General features: G+C 34.6%; 2 protein-coding genes across 4 annotated transcripts in view; one reads left to right on the top strand and one right to left on the bottom strand.

Annotated features, from left to right (window-relative positions):
- Window positions 1-1,313: 1,313 nt before the first annotated feature.
- LOC117122489 (E3 ubiquitin-protein ligase TRIM71-like) lies at window positions 1,314-6,667 on the top strand. 2 transcript variants are annotated; one of them, XM_033268076.1, is made up of 4 exons: window positions 1,314-1,385; window positions 1,971-2,070; window positions 3,554-3,664; window positions 3,864-6,667. In XM_033268076.1, the coding sequence occupies exon 4, from the start codon at window positions 3,873-3,875 to the stop codon at window positions 6,024-6,026; it is 2,154 nt and encodes a 717-aa protein (XP_033123967.1). In that variant the 5' UTR covers window positions 1,314-1,385; window positions 1,971-2,070; window positions 3,554-3,664; window positions 3,864-3,872; the 3' UTR covers window positions 6,027-6,667. The 2 variants fall into 2 exon arrangements, with proteins under 2 accessions (XP_033123967.1, XP_033123968.1); XM_033268077.1 differs by lacking the exons at window positions 1,314-1,385; window positions 1,971-2,070 and adding an exon at window positions 2,880-2,899.
- Window positions 6,668-10,203: 3,536 nt separating this feature from the next.
- LOC117122527 (aryl hydrocarbon receptor nuclear translocator 2-like) overlaps window positions 10,204-13,986 on the bottom strand; it is a 39,349-nt gene continuing 35,566 nt past the window's right edge. For both annotated transcript variants that reach the window (XM_033268116.1, XM_033268118.1), the window contains one exon: window positions 10,204-13,641. In XM_033268116.1, the coding sequence (XP_033124007.1) occupies window positions 13,409-13,641 (233 nt within the window). In that variant the 3' untranslated portion in view covers window positions 10,204-13,408. The remainder of the gene's footprint in view (window positions 13,642-13,986) is intronic.

Genomic DNA, 13,986 nt, shown 5'->3' with positions numbered 1-13,986 from the left:
AGAGAGGTGAAATCATTTACATAGGGCCTAATTTTAAAAATTATTTTTTCAAAATCCACAATTGTATGAATATTGTGTTCATTAAAGTGACCTTACCCGTGACAGTGCACAATCGAAAACATAAGGCTACATAAAATATATAGATAATGAATGTTTCACGTCACCACCCATATCAAATGTTGGAGCCTCATGAAAAAAAAAATGTTTTGCTATTAAAAAATGCCCAAAACATTTTTCCATGGAAAATAAATATAATGATGGTCTGAAAGATAGGCCCCGGCGGGGGGCTAATGGAGCGAATCGAGTCTCACTTTGCTGGGGGCCAGGGGCCGCTAGGGATTCGCCCCCTGGAAGCCACGAATATTTGATGAATTTAAATGGCGAATTTTTATTACTTATTTGATAGACATCGATACTAGGCCTATATGACTTCATGTAGGCTATGCTTTCTAATGTTGAAATCAGCTTCCAAAACCAAAACATTTTGAATAAAGCAAGAAACAAAAAGTATGCAATGTAACCATTTAATTTATTTTCAAATCCTCATTCTTGAAAGTGAAATTCTATATTTTGGAAATTTTGCATGAAATCTGTCAACCACGCTGTCATGCATGGTCGAGGTTGCTTCACCTATCACGATGTATTCCAACCATCATGAGGCTATCTAAATGAGCATTTGTCATAACAGAACGCAAATTATTTTCAATTAGTCTCATTGAATTATTATTATTATTATTATTATTATTATTATTATTATTATTGTTGTTGTTGTTGTTGTTGTTGTTGTTGTGATGATGAAAAGTTAACACAAACAATATATACCCCCGACGGGGATATATCCCCCACCCAGGTCCCCTCCCCCTCACCCCAGGTCTGGCGCTACCACTGCCTCACCAAAAAAAATATCAAACGCAGGACGAAACTAATAAAATATTTTATATTTGGCGGCGCCTCCCCGATGGGAGTTCAAGGTCTCCAACAGGGGGAGGGGATGGGGCTGATATCCCCGACAAGAAAAAAGTGGGCGTGGTCGGGCGTCGCTAAAAACCTTTTAGCGACGGGGAGGGGGAGTATATGACAATTTAGGGGTTTCAAAGTCTTATTTAATCAATAACCCCTCCCGTGGCGCCGCCACTGCTAATACTCAGTAATACCTTGGTAATACTTGCATCGTAGCGCCGCCACACAGGCAATACAGTAACAGTACAGTACATTTATTCCTCCATGATGATAGGCCTACTTGAATTGCATTTGGGAAATTCCAATATTATATCATACCCGTTCCGCTGCTTTATTAGTGCTTTTGTTTTTTGGAGCGTCAGTATAGGCATTTGAGAATCAAGAGAGGCATATAGCATATAGGGCCTAGCTAGGGCGCGGCATAGGTAAGTAAGAATTTATGTTCTTGAATGTCTGTTGCATGTCAGTCTGCTTTGCCTCCTATTAGAATTTCTGTACTAATAAGTTTTTAAACCATGATGGCATGGAGGTATGTAAAATTAAACATTTCAAATATAATAAACTAATAACTTCCCTGGTTCCGATGCTATAGCATTCATGTCATGAAGTAGTAGGTAAGTAAAGTAAAGTAAATAGCCTACATAAAATGCAATGGTTTTAAGTTGTACCAACAACTCCCTGGTTGTACGTTCTATGTACATCACAGAGATTAATTAGATCTCTGATTGCTAAAAATTGCTGATATAAGAGATCATAAAAATTTGTTGGCGCTTCATTTTGACTATAATGTTGATGATATAAGAGTGTCATTTCCGGCGATTTAGAGGTACTAATATTATTATTATATATGGTACCCATGTTTTCGCACCTCAGTCCCAACCATGGTGCGGCTGAGGTGGGTGTGGACTCATGGCTTTGAAGTAGGTATTTGTAAAGTAACAAAGACAACGTTTTAAAGCCCAGGGCTATTGAGGGCTCGTTCATTTACATTACTGTATATTTTTTACCAGCTTGGTTCCTGTGTTTGAAGAAATATAAGTGCATGGAGCAAAAATTGACTATAAAATAAGATAACTTTTGGAATCAAACTCACCTAGATTAAGGCTTTATGTAAGTAAGAATTAAATTTGTTCTTAAATATCTACATTGCATTAATGGCTACATTTTGTTTATAAACAAAATACTTGTTGAAATCAATGTTAATATGCAGCAGTTTTTTATATTGGTTAATATTTGTTAATAATGAGGCAACACATAATCATTTTGCAGTACGAATATTTGATCAATGTATATTCTCTTTATTTCCAAAACAACGTAGGCCTAAGACTAAATAAAAGAGTCTATTGATCATTTGAAAAGAAAAACGATAGGCCTATCATTATTGGATTCATATGTAAGCCTAATGTCTATACTACCACGTCATCATAGTATATATACAGTATGTATAAATGATAAACAGCCCTCAAAATTAGGGATAAAACACGCCGCCAAAAAATCGCCGACGTTAAAAAATTGACGCCGGTCGTACGTCGGCATTTTCAAAAAGTTGTCAAGTACTAGGCCTAAACCTAGGCTAGTACTAAGTACTAGCCTACGCGCGCCTACATGGACCATCGGATCCCCAGAGTGCTGTGAAGTTTTAGGTAGACCTAGGCTAGCCGCAGTGATAAAAAAATAAGCACTAACCATGGATGTTGAAATATGTTTACATGTTACTTTTGTGAAAACGAATTAAAACTAAAATACTCTGGGCATATTTATCCCTAAAATAAAAGCCACCACAGTCAAAAGGATAGCAAACTTTGGTGACGACGAACACGCTCGACTTGCTGTTCTTTCTAGGAGATGTTGGCGACGCACTGCAGAACGTGTGAGTTGGGGATCGTCTTTCACTTTCACTAAAATCAACGGAGAATAGAGACAGAACAGCTACATGTGTGTAAGGGATTACCTTAGAAGTTCCGTTTTTTTTTAATTAGTGTAATTTATTCGTGAAAAGTAGCAGTACGTTTCTGTTGAATTGGTGTTTGAAAAGTAAATGATTGCAACTGTATAATACATTATTAGTATATATTTACCACACATTAACAAAAATTTTTGACATTTCAAATTATATTTTTAATTAATTTAACAAAGAAATGCATGTAGGATAGTTTTCTAGGCCTAGCCCGCCTAGGCCTAGTCCCTCTGTGTGTGCAATCCTGCTTTTTCTGCACGTCGGCAATTTTATCGCCGGTGACGGGTGCCTAGACGCCGGCATTTACGCCGGCACTGCCGAATGCCGACGTTAATTTTGAGGGCTGGATAAACGTACTGTACATAGGCCCTATCATTATAATCTATCATCCTTTTAAATTCAGTACCACCGATTTTACCTTTGGCCATGCAACCCGAGTTAACTATGGAAGCATTTTAATGCTGAATCTATCAAATGGAGGCATTGTTGGCAGATGAGGACAAGATTGAGTGACGAGGAAATCTAAAGTGCATATGGAACAAATGTTGGCACCTCCTAAGACTACCACCGCTCGATAGCTCATCACTCCCTCTCCCTTAATCCATGTGTTTATTCCGTGTTTTTCACTTCCAACAGAGTGGTTCGACTTCAAACTTAATCAAGGCCTTTTACTCTGCCAAGGGATATTATCAATGAGTATTTTGTAGGTTCGAGCCCGAGTGTATGTTCCAGAGACTACAGTAACACGTACGTACTACAATTCTAACTTTGTAGTCTTTGCAATATTAAATGTGTTTCTTTATAGATAAAACAAATAATTACATTTGCAATAATTATTCCCTAGCAGACCATTAAATACTGGCAGAATGAATTTAATAATCCATTTGGAGATTAGAAATAATAGGCCCTAGATAACCTATACTTAGGCCTATTACTATTTTTTTAGGATTCCAACATGGCTGAAAATGAGCTGCACCAATCAATGGGAGATTCAAATAAATGTCAAATCTGTCTACAAACACGCAATGAACTAAAAACATTAAATTGCCAGCATAGTTTCTGCTTGCATTGTCTTCAAGATTGGATGAATAAAAAGGGGGAAATGGAGTGTCCCAACTGCCGTCAAGTACAGCGTATTTGTGAGGGAGGGCTTAAGGAACTGCCTTCAAAAACAAATATTGAGGGTACTGAAGAGCATTTAGTTGAAGGTCATGGTGACAGGAAATGCTACTGTGGTAAAGAAAATGCTGAGTTCTTCTGTCAGGATTGTAGACAGTGCATATGTTCCTTTTGCAAACATTCTCATGATTTTTTGCCTGCTCTCAGGAACCATACGCTAGAACCAATCAATACCAACTGGCCAACAGAAGAGCCAGAACCACTTTGTCCACAGCATGAGAAAAAGTTCGAGTTTTATTGCAACATTTGTAAAACACCAATCTGCCAAAAATGCACTGTTACAGATCATAGTAAAGATGAAGGAGAGCATGAACCAATCAGAGCTTCTGAGGCGTTCAATGACTTTAAGTTAACAGCAAATGCTTTGATGGCTCGGGCTGATATTCACAAACAGCAGATACAAGTATGTATAAACAAATGTATTGCAAATATTTCTGATCTTATTAGGAGTATAACTTGTCTAAAAAAAGACATGAACAATACAGTGGAAGAAATTGTTAAGTTAGTCAGTGAAAAAGGAGAGGCATTGGAAGCGAAGCTGGATGATGTCTGTGAGGCAAAACAAGAGAAAAGTAACTCTCAAATTGATGAACTAGAATCAATAATATCAGGTGTGAAAGAAAAACAAGAATACATCGCAAAACTATTGAAAAGTGGTGAAGCAACAGCCCTCCAAACTTTTGAACAGGTAATCATCGAGTTACAAGAAAAGATTGCTGTCTTACCAGAGACAGAAGCTAGAGATGATGGGAAAGTTTACTCCTCCTCAAACAAAGATCAAATATTGAATACATTAAGGAAACTGGATATAGGTAGTGTAACTGAAAAGCCAGATGCAAATATCTTTGAAATTGTACCAGGATACCCAAATACTGTTACACATAATCAATCTTTTCATGTTAAAATAGTTCAAAATAGTAAATGTGAAGTAGATATAAAGGACCTACAGGCAAAATGGTTTTTTAATGATAAAAATTGGAGTAATTGTGGCAAGGTTGAGCAGACTGGTGAGAGAGAGTATATTGTAAGCTCAGCTTATATGTCATGGACATGTAGTACCATGAAGTTGCATGTTAAATTTTGTAATGCTTCAATAAAAGGCTCTCCAATCACAATCAATATTAAATCACAATGTACACTGACCATCATTGACAACATTGCTAACAATGAAAAGGGCATCAGCACATTATTCTGGTCTCAAAATGGTTATTTTTTAATGGGGTGCCACACAAATGAAATCTTTAAAGTAACAAATGCAGGTGCATATATGAGTAAAATAGAATTATCACAAAAATCAAGGATTAGTGGAATTTGTGAGTTGAAAAACAACAACCTGATATTTTGTGACTGGGGTAGTACAAACATAACAATTTGCAAACAAGATGGTCAGGTGATTAAATCCATATCAACTGGTCTGGCAAGTCAAAGTTCACCAACTGGTATTGATGTGAATGAAGATTTAAATTTAGTATATGTTTCTGATCTAACTGCAAATTGTGTGTATGCATTTGACATGGAGAGTAATTCTAAGGTGAAGACCATTGGATTTAAGGGTTTTCTTGAAGGACAAATTAATGAGGTTTCTGATGTTGCTGTCATAAAAAATGGAAATCTTATTGTGGCTGACAATTCAAGAATTCAGTTATTTGACAAAGACGGTCAATTCATGAACCTTCTTGTTGGTGGAGGCAAAAAAACTGGAATGGTGTTAAAGCCGTTTAAAGTAGTTGTTGATTATGATGAAAACATTATAGTAGCAAGTGAAGGAAAGGTACAGTTATTTGATAGTCAAGGAAAGTTTGTTAAAGAACTTTATCAAAACGTAAATAGGAAATGTGCAAATTATGTAATATCTGTCTTATCCCAATATCCTCGAGTTCTTGCATTAGCAGAATTAAATTCAAATAAAATCGACGTAGTTTATTATTAGAATTTAGAGTCCTTATGTATCAATAAATAACTGACTACTTGATTTATTGGATTAGGGAGATAGTCAAAATTGATAATCCAATGTAAATGTGGATGACCAGTCATAGCATCCTATACTCTGCAGTATTCAGAATTAATATTTAAATTAGGCCTACTAAGGTTGAACACTTATTGTTTTCGAACTATTCTGTTTGAAATCTGTGAGGTATATAATATACATTATGGGTGTGATTCCCAACCATTTTGCATTCGTGGACCCATGTCAAAAGTCTTACAGACCTCCAAGCCCAAGTTTACTCATTGTCAATATTCCATTCATAAGACTATAGACAGAAGATGATTCGCCGCAAAAGCACATCATCATTTAATTTAAATTTGTTTCCTAATCATTTAAAATCTTATTTACAAAGACTGACTCCCGACTTTCAGTGGCATAACGCCTGTGAGTTATCGTGGGGCCCCTAACCACATGGTCTTCGATTTGCACCCTGACCCAAAAGGGCTTTGTTGATACGTAAGAGCAAAATGTGTCCTTGACATTAACTGTATATCATATTATATCCAGTGGCGAATTAATGGGGTGCCTCAATTTTTTAATTTTAAGCCTGCGAGTGCTTAGAGGTGCTTTAATCATAATTTTTTTTTACCGTGCTGAAATAGTAGTCAATTGCTGTATTCGTGGGTGTTGAGTTATCTTGTCTTAGGATGTGTCCCATCAATCGCCACCGGGCTTCCAAAATGTCTAGTGATATTGGTCGGGATTGGCATCTAGTGTACAGTTTTTTATTTGAAATTTTGTGAGAATATTTTATTTTTAATAATTGTCGAAGGTGTTTCCTGTGAAATATGTTGAGTATTTCATCGTCTTCTTTCTTTAGTCCCCATGTGCTCCTGTTGTAGAGAAGTATTGGCTTGACTAGTGAGTTAATAGAGTTTTAGTCTAATTTTCTCTTTTTTTTTTTCTTTTTTTCTTTTCTTAATCAAATGGCTAATAATTTGTTCATTGTAGTGGACGCTAACTGTTTTTGTCTGGCTTTGTCTTCTTCTGCCCAGAAGCAACCAAACTTTCTTTGTTTTTCTCCCAATAATAGTATACTCTGTTTTTTTCTTTATTTACTTTTAAGTGAAATTGTTTTAAGTGATTCTCGATCTGATCAATGTTTGCTTTACTATTCAAGGAAATGAAATCCACGTCATCTACGTAGGCAATCTCTTTTGGGATTCTTGATGCGATTCCGGCCCCTGAGTCCCTGGAGGGCCTGCTCTAAATATACTGTGAATAGTACTTGACTAAGGTTATCACCTTGTGGGGTTCCTATACTGCTTTTGAATACTTTAAGTTCTGTAGCTCCTTTAATTTATAATTTGAGGCACGTTTGGCTGAGAAGGAACCGTATCATTTGCAGTTCATTTTCGTTTATGATATTTTCCATTATTCGAATAAGTTACGTCTATCCACTGTGTCGAATGCGCTAGACAAGTCGATTCCTGTTATGTAAACAAAAACAAGCACATCTAAAATCTCACAATGGAATTAACAACTGGCACCCAAAAGGCCCCCACTCTCAGAAAGCCACAGGGCCCAGGGCCCCATCGTTACGCCACTGCCGACGTTTAATTTGTGTATACATTTTCAATAAATTTTGTTCTGGTGTGATAAATTAACATTTTAAAGTAAATTTCGATTAGAGAATATTGAATTTATTCACCTATATGCTATTTGTAGAATGTTTTTTTTGTGTAAAACAGTGTTCAGGGAGACTAACTTCAATAGTAATGTAGCTTATTTTTTTGGAATCCCTTCTCAACAATTGTAATTTTTGTTTTGTTTGTTAAGCATGTTTTATGAGAGAAAATAAATGAAATGAAGTCAAAGCTATTTCATTATTGATAAGGCTCCTAGTGATTAGCAGTGGGAACCACTGCATTAGCAGAAAAGTGATATTTAGTTTGTATCATATAGAGTACCATACTAAATAATGCTTATTAGCTTTCACTTACAGAATGTAGTACCATTAAAGTTTACTAACTCTTTCCTGTAATTTAAATTACAACACAATATAAACTAAAATAAAACACATTAATAAGGGGATCACTTTAATTATAAATATTCTGAAGATGCGTTTTCAGACATTTTGGAAGCATTTTCCAAGTTAAAAAATAGATTTTAAGTTAATTTCTGCTACATAGAAAAATTTGACTTCCAGCAGTTGGAGAGAGTATAGTATGCCTATGGAACGCCATTGGTGCCAAAATAGTTTAGTTTTCACTGATCAAGACAAAATTAGGGACTGGAACCCAGTCTACTGAACACATATTAGGTAGCTGTCATCATTTGATGACTACTGTACACATGAAAAAAAACCCACTAAGTCTTAAAAAAGAAGTTATAATTACCAAGATAATGTTATGCATGAGTGTAAGTATACAATGTTGCAATGTGTTCTTTACAATGTATTTCACCACTTTACGCATCATAAAACTTACGACATTTAATCGAAACTTAATTCCAGAGTTTGTCTTATGCTCTAATCCCCTTGGTTACAGGCCTGGTAATATGCATTAATTATAGAGAAAAAAAAAGCAATGCTTTATCGTGTGTAGTATTAGTCTGTTGATGTTTTAAATATTTAGTATAAACCGATATTTTGTCTAGTGCTGCTTTAAATTGTCTTCATTCATTATTTCATTAACATGCTGTGTTGTAAAATGTATAGAACAACAAATTATGTACTTATTGTACATACTGGCAGGCACTGTACAAACTGTGAAATGCATACACTACTGAATAATTAGCAGGCATGAGAATTATGTAACACACACATATATATGCATACACAATAGGGAGTTCTTAAGTTAAATTTAGTTGCTGTAATAAATGAAGTCGCACAAGTTTGTTTTCTATTATCTTGTTGTTGTCATATTGTAATAGAATCAAGTTAACATCGACAGCCTTGACACCATGGATATAAAAAAAAAAAACAAGGGTTACTAATATAACTACTGTACAATCATAGTATGCAAAGGCAATAGAAACTGTTTTGAATCAAGATGTTAAGGATTAGATCTCAGCAGTGGAATGGTCATGGCTGAGGATGATATGGTGTAGCAGCAAGTGCGCAATTGTGTTTTGAAATGTGGAGCATCTCAGAGACCAGCACATCTGTTGGTCCTGAAGTGATAAAATGTTAAAAATATCCTACCCAAGACACCAACAAAATTTGCCTTTTAAAAATTAAATTGCACTGTCTTAACATAATATATTCCCAAATTTGGGGTATAGGGCTACTACCGTGCAAGAGTATCTCACATCAGGCCATTTATTAACAATTTCTCCCGAGATATCTTTTGTTTACCTTGTCAAATATTTTATACACGTAACCTCATCAGAGGGCACTGAATGAGGTAGCAATTGACATTTTTGCGTGTCTTAATTCGTACCAGTCCAACCGATATTATTTTGCACTAAAGAGGTATAAAAAGAGCATAGTATCATCCCATACGGTTAGTTTTGCCTTTGGTCATTTGGAGTTCATTTCAACAAATCATGGTCATCTACAATGTATAAATTTTCTTACAGCTACAAAGTGAAAGAGATTACTCCTATTAATATATATATATAGAACATGTGTCCCCATACGCTTACGATCGCCGCGAAATTTGAATACGAAGGTGATCACATTTTTCTTGGCCGGTTAACTACACAGACCCTTATTTAGGGGTCTTAATAATTCAGGAGTTGCATTACCAAAACTGTATACCACGTGGGCAAAGTGCGGACCTGACCACATGCAACCTGACAGCAATTTTGATGTGGCCTGCAAAAAATCTATTAAAACCGGAGTTTGGCCGATGCTGATCATTTGTAAAAGAAATATTAAAGTTGAGCATAGCATAAAATGGTACAAGAATGTAGTTGTTAGTGGTTAAGAGCCTTGCCTTCTAATCCATGTTCCTGGGTTTTCTCTCCAAAATATACAAAAGACAAGAACAGATGCAATGAGAATATCAGGCTACCTTCTAGGATATGCTGGAAGGGTCACCCTTCGTAAATATTGTATAAAAGAAAGGAGCAGAGCATGCAGGTTTCACACACTTTTGAAACACTATACTTTCACCAAGAATCTACGTTTGTGTGTAGCTATCAATGTTTAATCAGAAATGATAAAGCAGAAATCTATGATATACACAATATCACCAAAATGCATTTTATTCGGTAAATTTGAAGTAATAACATCCGATTGAGAGTCAAACTTACAACAATGGATTCACTTACAAATACATCAGCGTTGGTATTAGCACTTAATATATAACATGCAACAAAAGTATCTATGAAAACACACAAAAAAATAACGCACAAAAAAATAATACACAAGGATCTAAGAAGGATTGATTTACAGCATGTGGTAAACGTCACATGATTTCCATACATGGAATTATTTTATAAAGATTCAAGTGCAACATTTCAGAGTATAAAATCCTTTGGATATAGAAACCCATTCTATAACACTTACAGGATTTACAGAAAAAAATATTCTTTTGAATAAATTCTTCTAACATCAACACATAGTGTGTCATTTAAATAGTCAATTTTTATTGATCAAATAAATAACTGACCAACCAATAACAAATCTATTGGAAAATGACCAACTAATTAATTTATAGTACGGTATTTTTAATTATCTTAAAATATCCTTAACATATTTTTAAACAAGCCAGTAAGTTGATATCGTTTTATTTGTTTAAAAATATATTAAGGATATTGATACAAAACTAGATAAAACTATTTGATTATTGATAAGCATAATTACTTTTAGCATTATGACCAACTAAAATATCGAATACAGATAGGTAGAGGAGTAATTATTTAACAATTTAATGTAACACAAAATATCCTAAACAATCATAAATACATAATCACCCACCTTGACTTTTTTTTCGAAATGTAGATATGGCTTCTTGAACAAAAATGAATAATCAATAAATAATCCAACATGGGTATCTGAAATTATGTGTATCCAAAATCCAATGGAATTGCATCTAAATAACAACTTGGAACAGGTACATATTTGTGAATGAGAAAGAACTGACCCTGTACTCTGAAGTGCTCCAGACCTTCTACAAAGAGGCATCTTCAGGCTCCTTTCACACAAACCACAAAATCCTCTAATACAGAAGACTTAAGACCCCTTACACAGAGAACATCAAGAACATGTTTACAAAGGAGCCTGAATGATGGAGTTTTTAGACCACCTATACAGAGGAACCTCCAGACATCTTGCAGAGATATACGACCCTTAGGTCCCATACATAGACGAGCCTCAAGGTCCTCGTACAGACAACCTCCAGACCACTCTCATAGAGGACACTACACAGATGAGCTTTAGGACCGCCTTACAGAGGAGCCTTAGAACCCAAACATAGAGGCTCGAGCCTCCAGACACACTACACATAAGAGCCTAAAAACCACATGCCAAAAAAAAACTAACAAATGTTATCACAAACATACTCAATACAGACAACTAAACATTATCTGGTATTGCTTACAGAATGTCCGTTGATGACTCATTCAGTAGCATAAACCAATGTTCATAAATTACAAAAGAAAATTAAAATGCTAAAACATTACCTAAACACTCTAAAGCATAGCATAAAAAAGGCAAAACAAGTACCTTAAGCTATATGTTACAAGATAGTTGTACTTTTATCCAATGGCATTGAACAAAATATTACATAATAACCATTTACAATTAATTTGTAATTACCGTATATGAAAATTCTCTTCTATTTTTTTTGTCAAATCTACAATTAAAATTTACCAGATCCTTGAGATGAACTGATTAGAAAAAATTCCCTTCAGAATTAAATTTACAACTGAGTAAAGTCTGATACGTTTGCTTACTTGCTTATCAATATATTGAAACTAATTTACCTAAAAAAACCAACTTATTCAGTAATTAAATGATATGAAATCAATTACATATGAAAGAATATATCTGTAATTCCATTTGATTCTAAGAAAATACACCTGATGTCTATGTTAATATCAATTATCATTATCATCATTATTAACAAAATAAAGACTCATCATAACAATACGTGTAATTGATATGTACAATGATGAACAAACACCTTTAAAATATCAACAAGAGTAGCTATACAAAATAATTCACTTACATTACTGATTCATTTCTTCAATATCAAAATTATCTGTGATTTCCAGATACCTGACTGTAATTTAGGTATTCATAAATTTTTGTCCATTTTGGATTAAATTTTTATTATAATACACGATTATGACATTATATTTAATATGAACAACATCGGGCATTTGATTCAATGTCATTGATAAGAATATCTCGATGGAAACTGTTTTCGCTCGAAGACAATACTGTACATAATTCATCTGTGGATGGCAACTAATGTTTGATAGTTAATGCAACAGATTATCACCATTCTGATGGAAATCAATTTGATCAATTTAAAGGCATTGCTCACTGCAAATAAATAAACTAAAATAAACTACAAATAGCAGGTTTTTGAAATAGAGAAAATCAGGAAGTTTGTTTACGGAGAATATACTAGTAGACTACGGAATTTAGGCCTTAAAAGAACTTGGTTTAATCCAAGACAGTCTGTGCCCACTATATATGGAAACTACTGTACTGCAGCCTTCATAAGCATGAATGCAAAGATTACTGCTAGGTCCAAGTCTTTGCAGATTCTATCTAAAGGGCCGAAGCGTTATGAGGCTGGTACTCAAGTAGTATGATGACTACTTGGCCTAATTTGGGCAGATAACTCCTCAATAATATTTGCTACCACATCAGAGAGAATTTTTTTTTTCTTAAAATGTATGACATGCTTGTCAACAGAAACAATATAATAAATAAAAGCTTGTGTTATTTATGGGTCTTTGTTTTGTAAAAATAGATTAACATAAATCAAATAAAATTTATATAATACTTCAATATATATGCAGGCGTACATTCTCTTCTGTACCATCATGCTGGCTGTTTGAACCTGGTTAATCTAATATTAAAGGGTTTTTAGGAAAAAATGAAATATTTCATTAAAACTTGTTAAAAATTGTTAAAATATAATAAGAATTAGCACCAACTATCAGTCTGAAATCCACTCCTTGAGAAAATAAAGTTAAAATATTATCATTAAAACTACTTTTTAAATTGTTGCTTTTAATAGGAGTGACGATTTAATAACAAATATTATTATTAATTTATATTAAATGGTTATCCATTCATCATCCATATACTTAGCTGGCCTAAATGCCATAGGACCCTCCCTCTAACCTCCCTACAATAAAAAATAAAACAGCTGACTCTGGCTGCAGCAACCTATTGGAACAAAACATTATCGAGTGTTCTATTCTGAAAATGGGGGGAACATTGGCAGGTCATTGAATTCTGGCTCAACTTGTGTGCTGAATGTGGGTTGCTGTCCATCAAGCATACTGTAGATCTCGGAGAATTCTTGTGTCTGTGCTTGCGCAGTCTCTGAGCCCTGGTTGGTTGGTTGCCACTGCTGCCACATCGCAGGGTCTCTCCGGCTGACTCCTTGGGCATCCGCTCGGCCATACGCAGCCATGGTGGCTTGCACTGTGGGTAAAATAAGGCTAGAATTGTCAGGTTTGATCAAGGATTTGAGTGAGAAGGAGAGGGGTCATGTTGAAAAGGGTCAGCTAACTTACAGAGATGATAAAAATAAATGGAATCCTGAGGGGATGCGAAAGGATGGATTGTTGATCAGTCTCAGCATAGCAATTGTTAATTCAGTTTACACTAATAATCCCCTGCTTATAATACATGCTTATGGTTAGGTTAATCCAACAGACTTAATTTTAAATAATTAATAATATTAAAATATAATATTTAACTCATATTCTTCTAATAGCTAATTAATAATGATTATTCTAAATAGTTATTATTATAAGTATTTGAAAA

This window comes from Anneissia japonica, unplaced genomic scaffold, assembly GCF_011630105.1.
Source record: "Anneissia japonica isolate Jap-2015-1 unplaced genomic scaffold, ASM1163010v1 scaffold1889_len2455224_cov183, whole genome shotgun sequence".
Lineage (NCBI taxonomy): Eukaryota > Metazoa > Echinodermata > Crinoidea > Comatulida > Comatulidae > Anneissia > Anneissia japonica.
The sequence above is the reverse complement of the archived record's forward strand: the minus strand, read 5'-3'. Positions and strand labels throughout refer to the sequence as shown.

Bases quoted from the DNA above. Each gene is read 5' to 3' on its own strand.
- LOC117122489 (XM_033268076.1), top strand. From the start codon at position 3,873: ATGGCTGAAAATGAGCTGCACCAATCAATGGGAGATTCAAATAAATGT.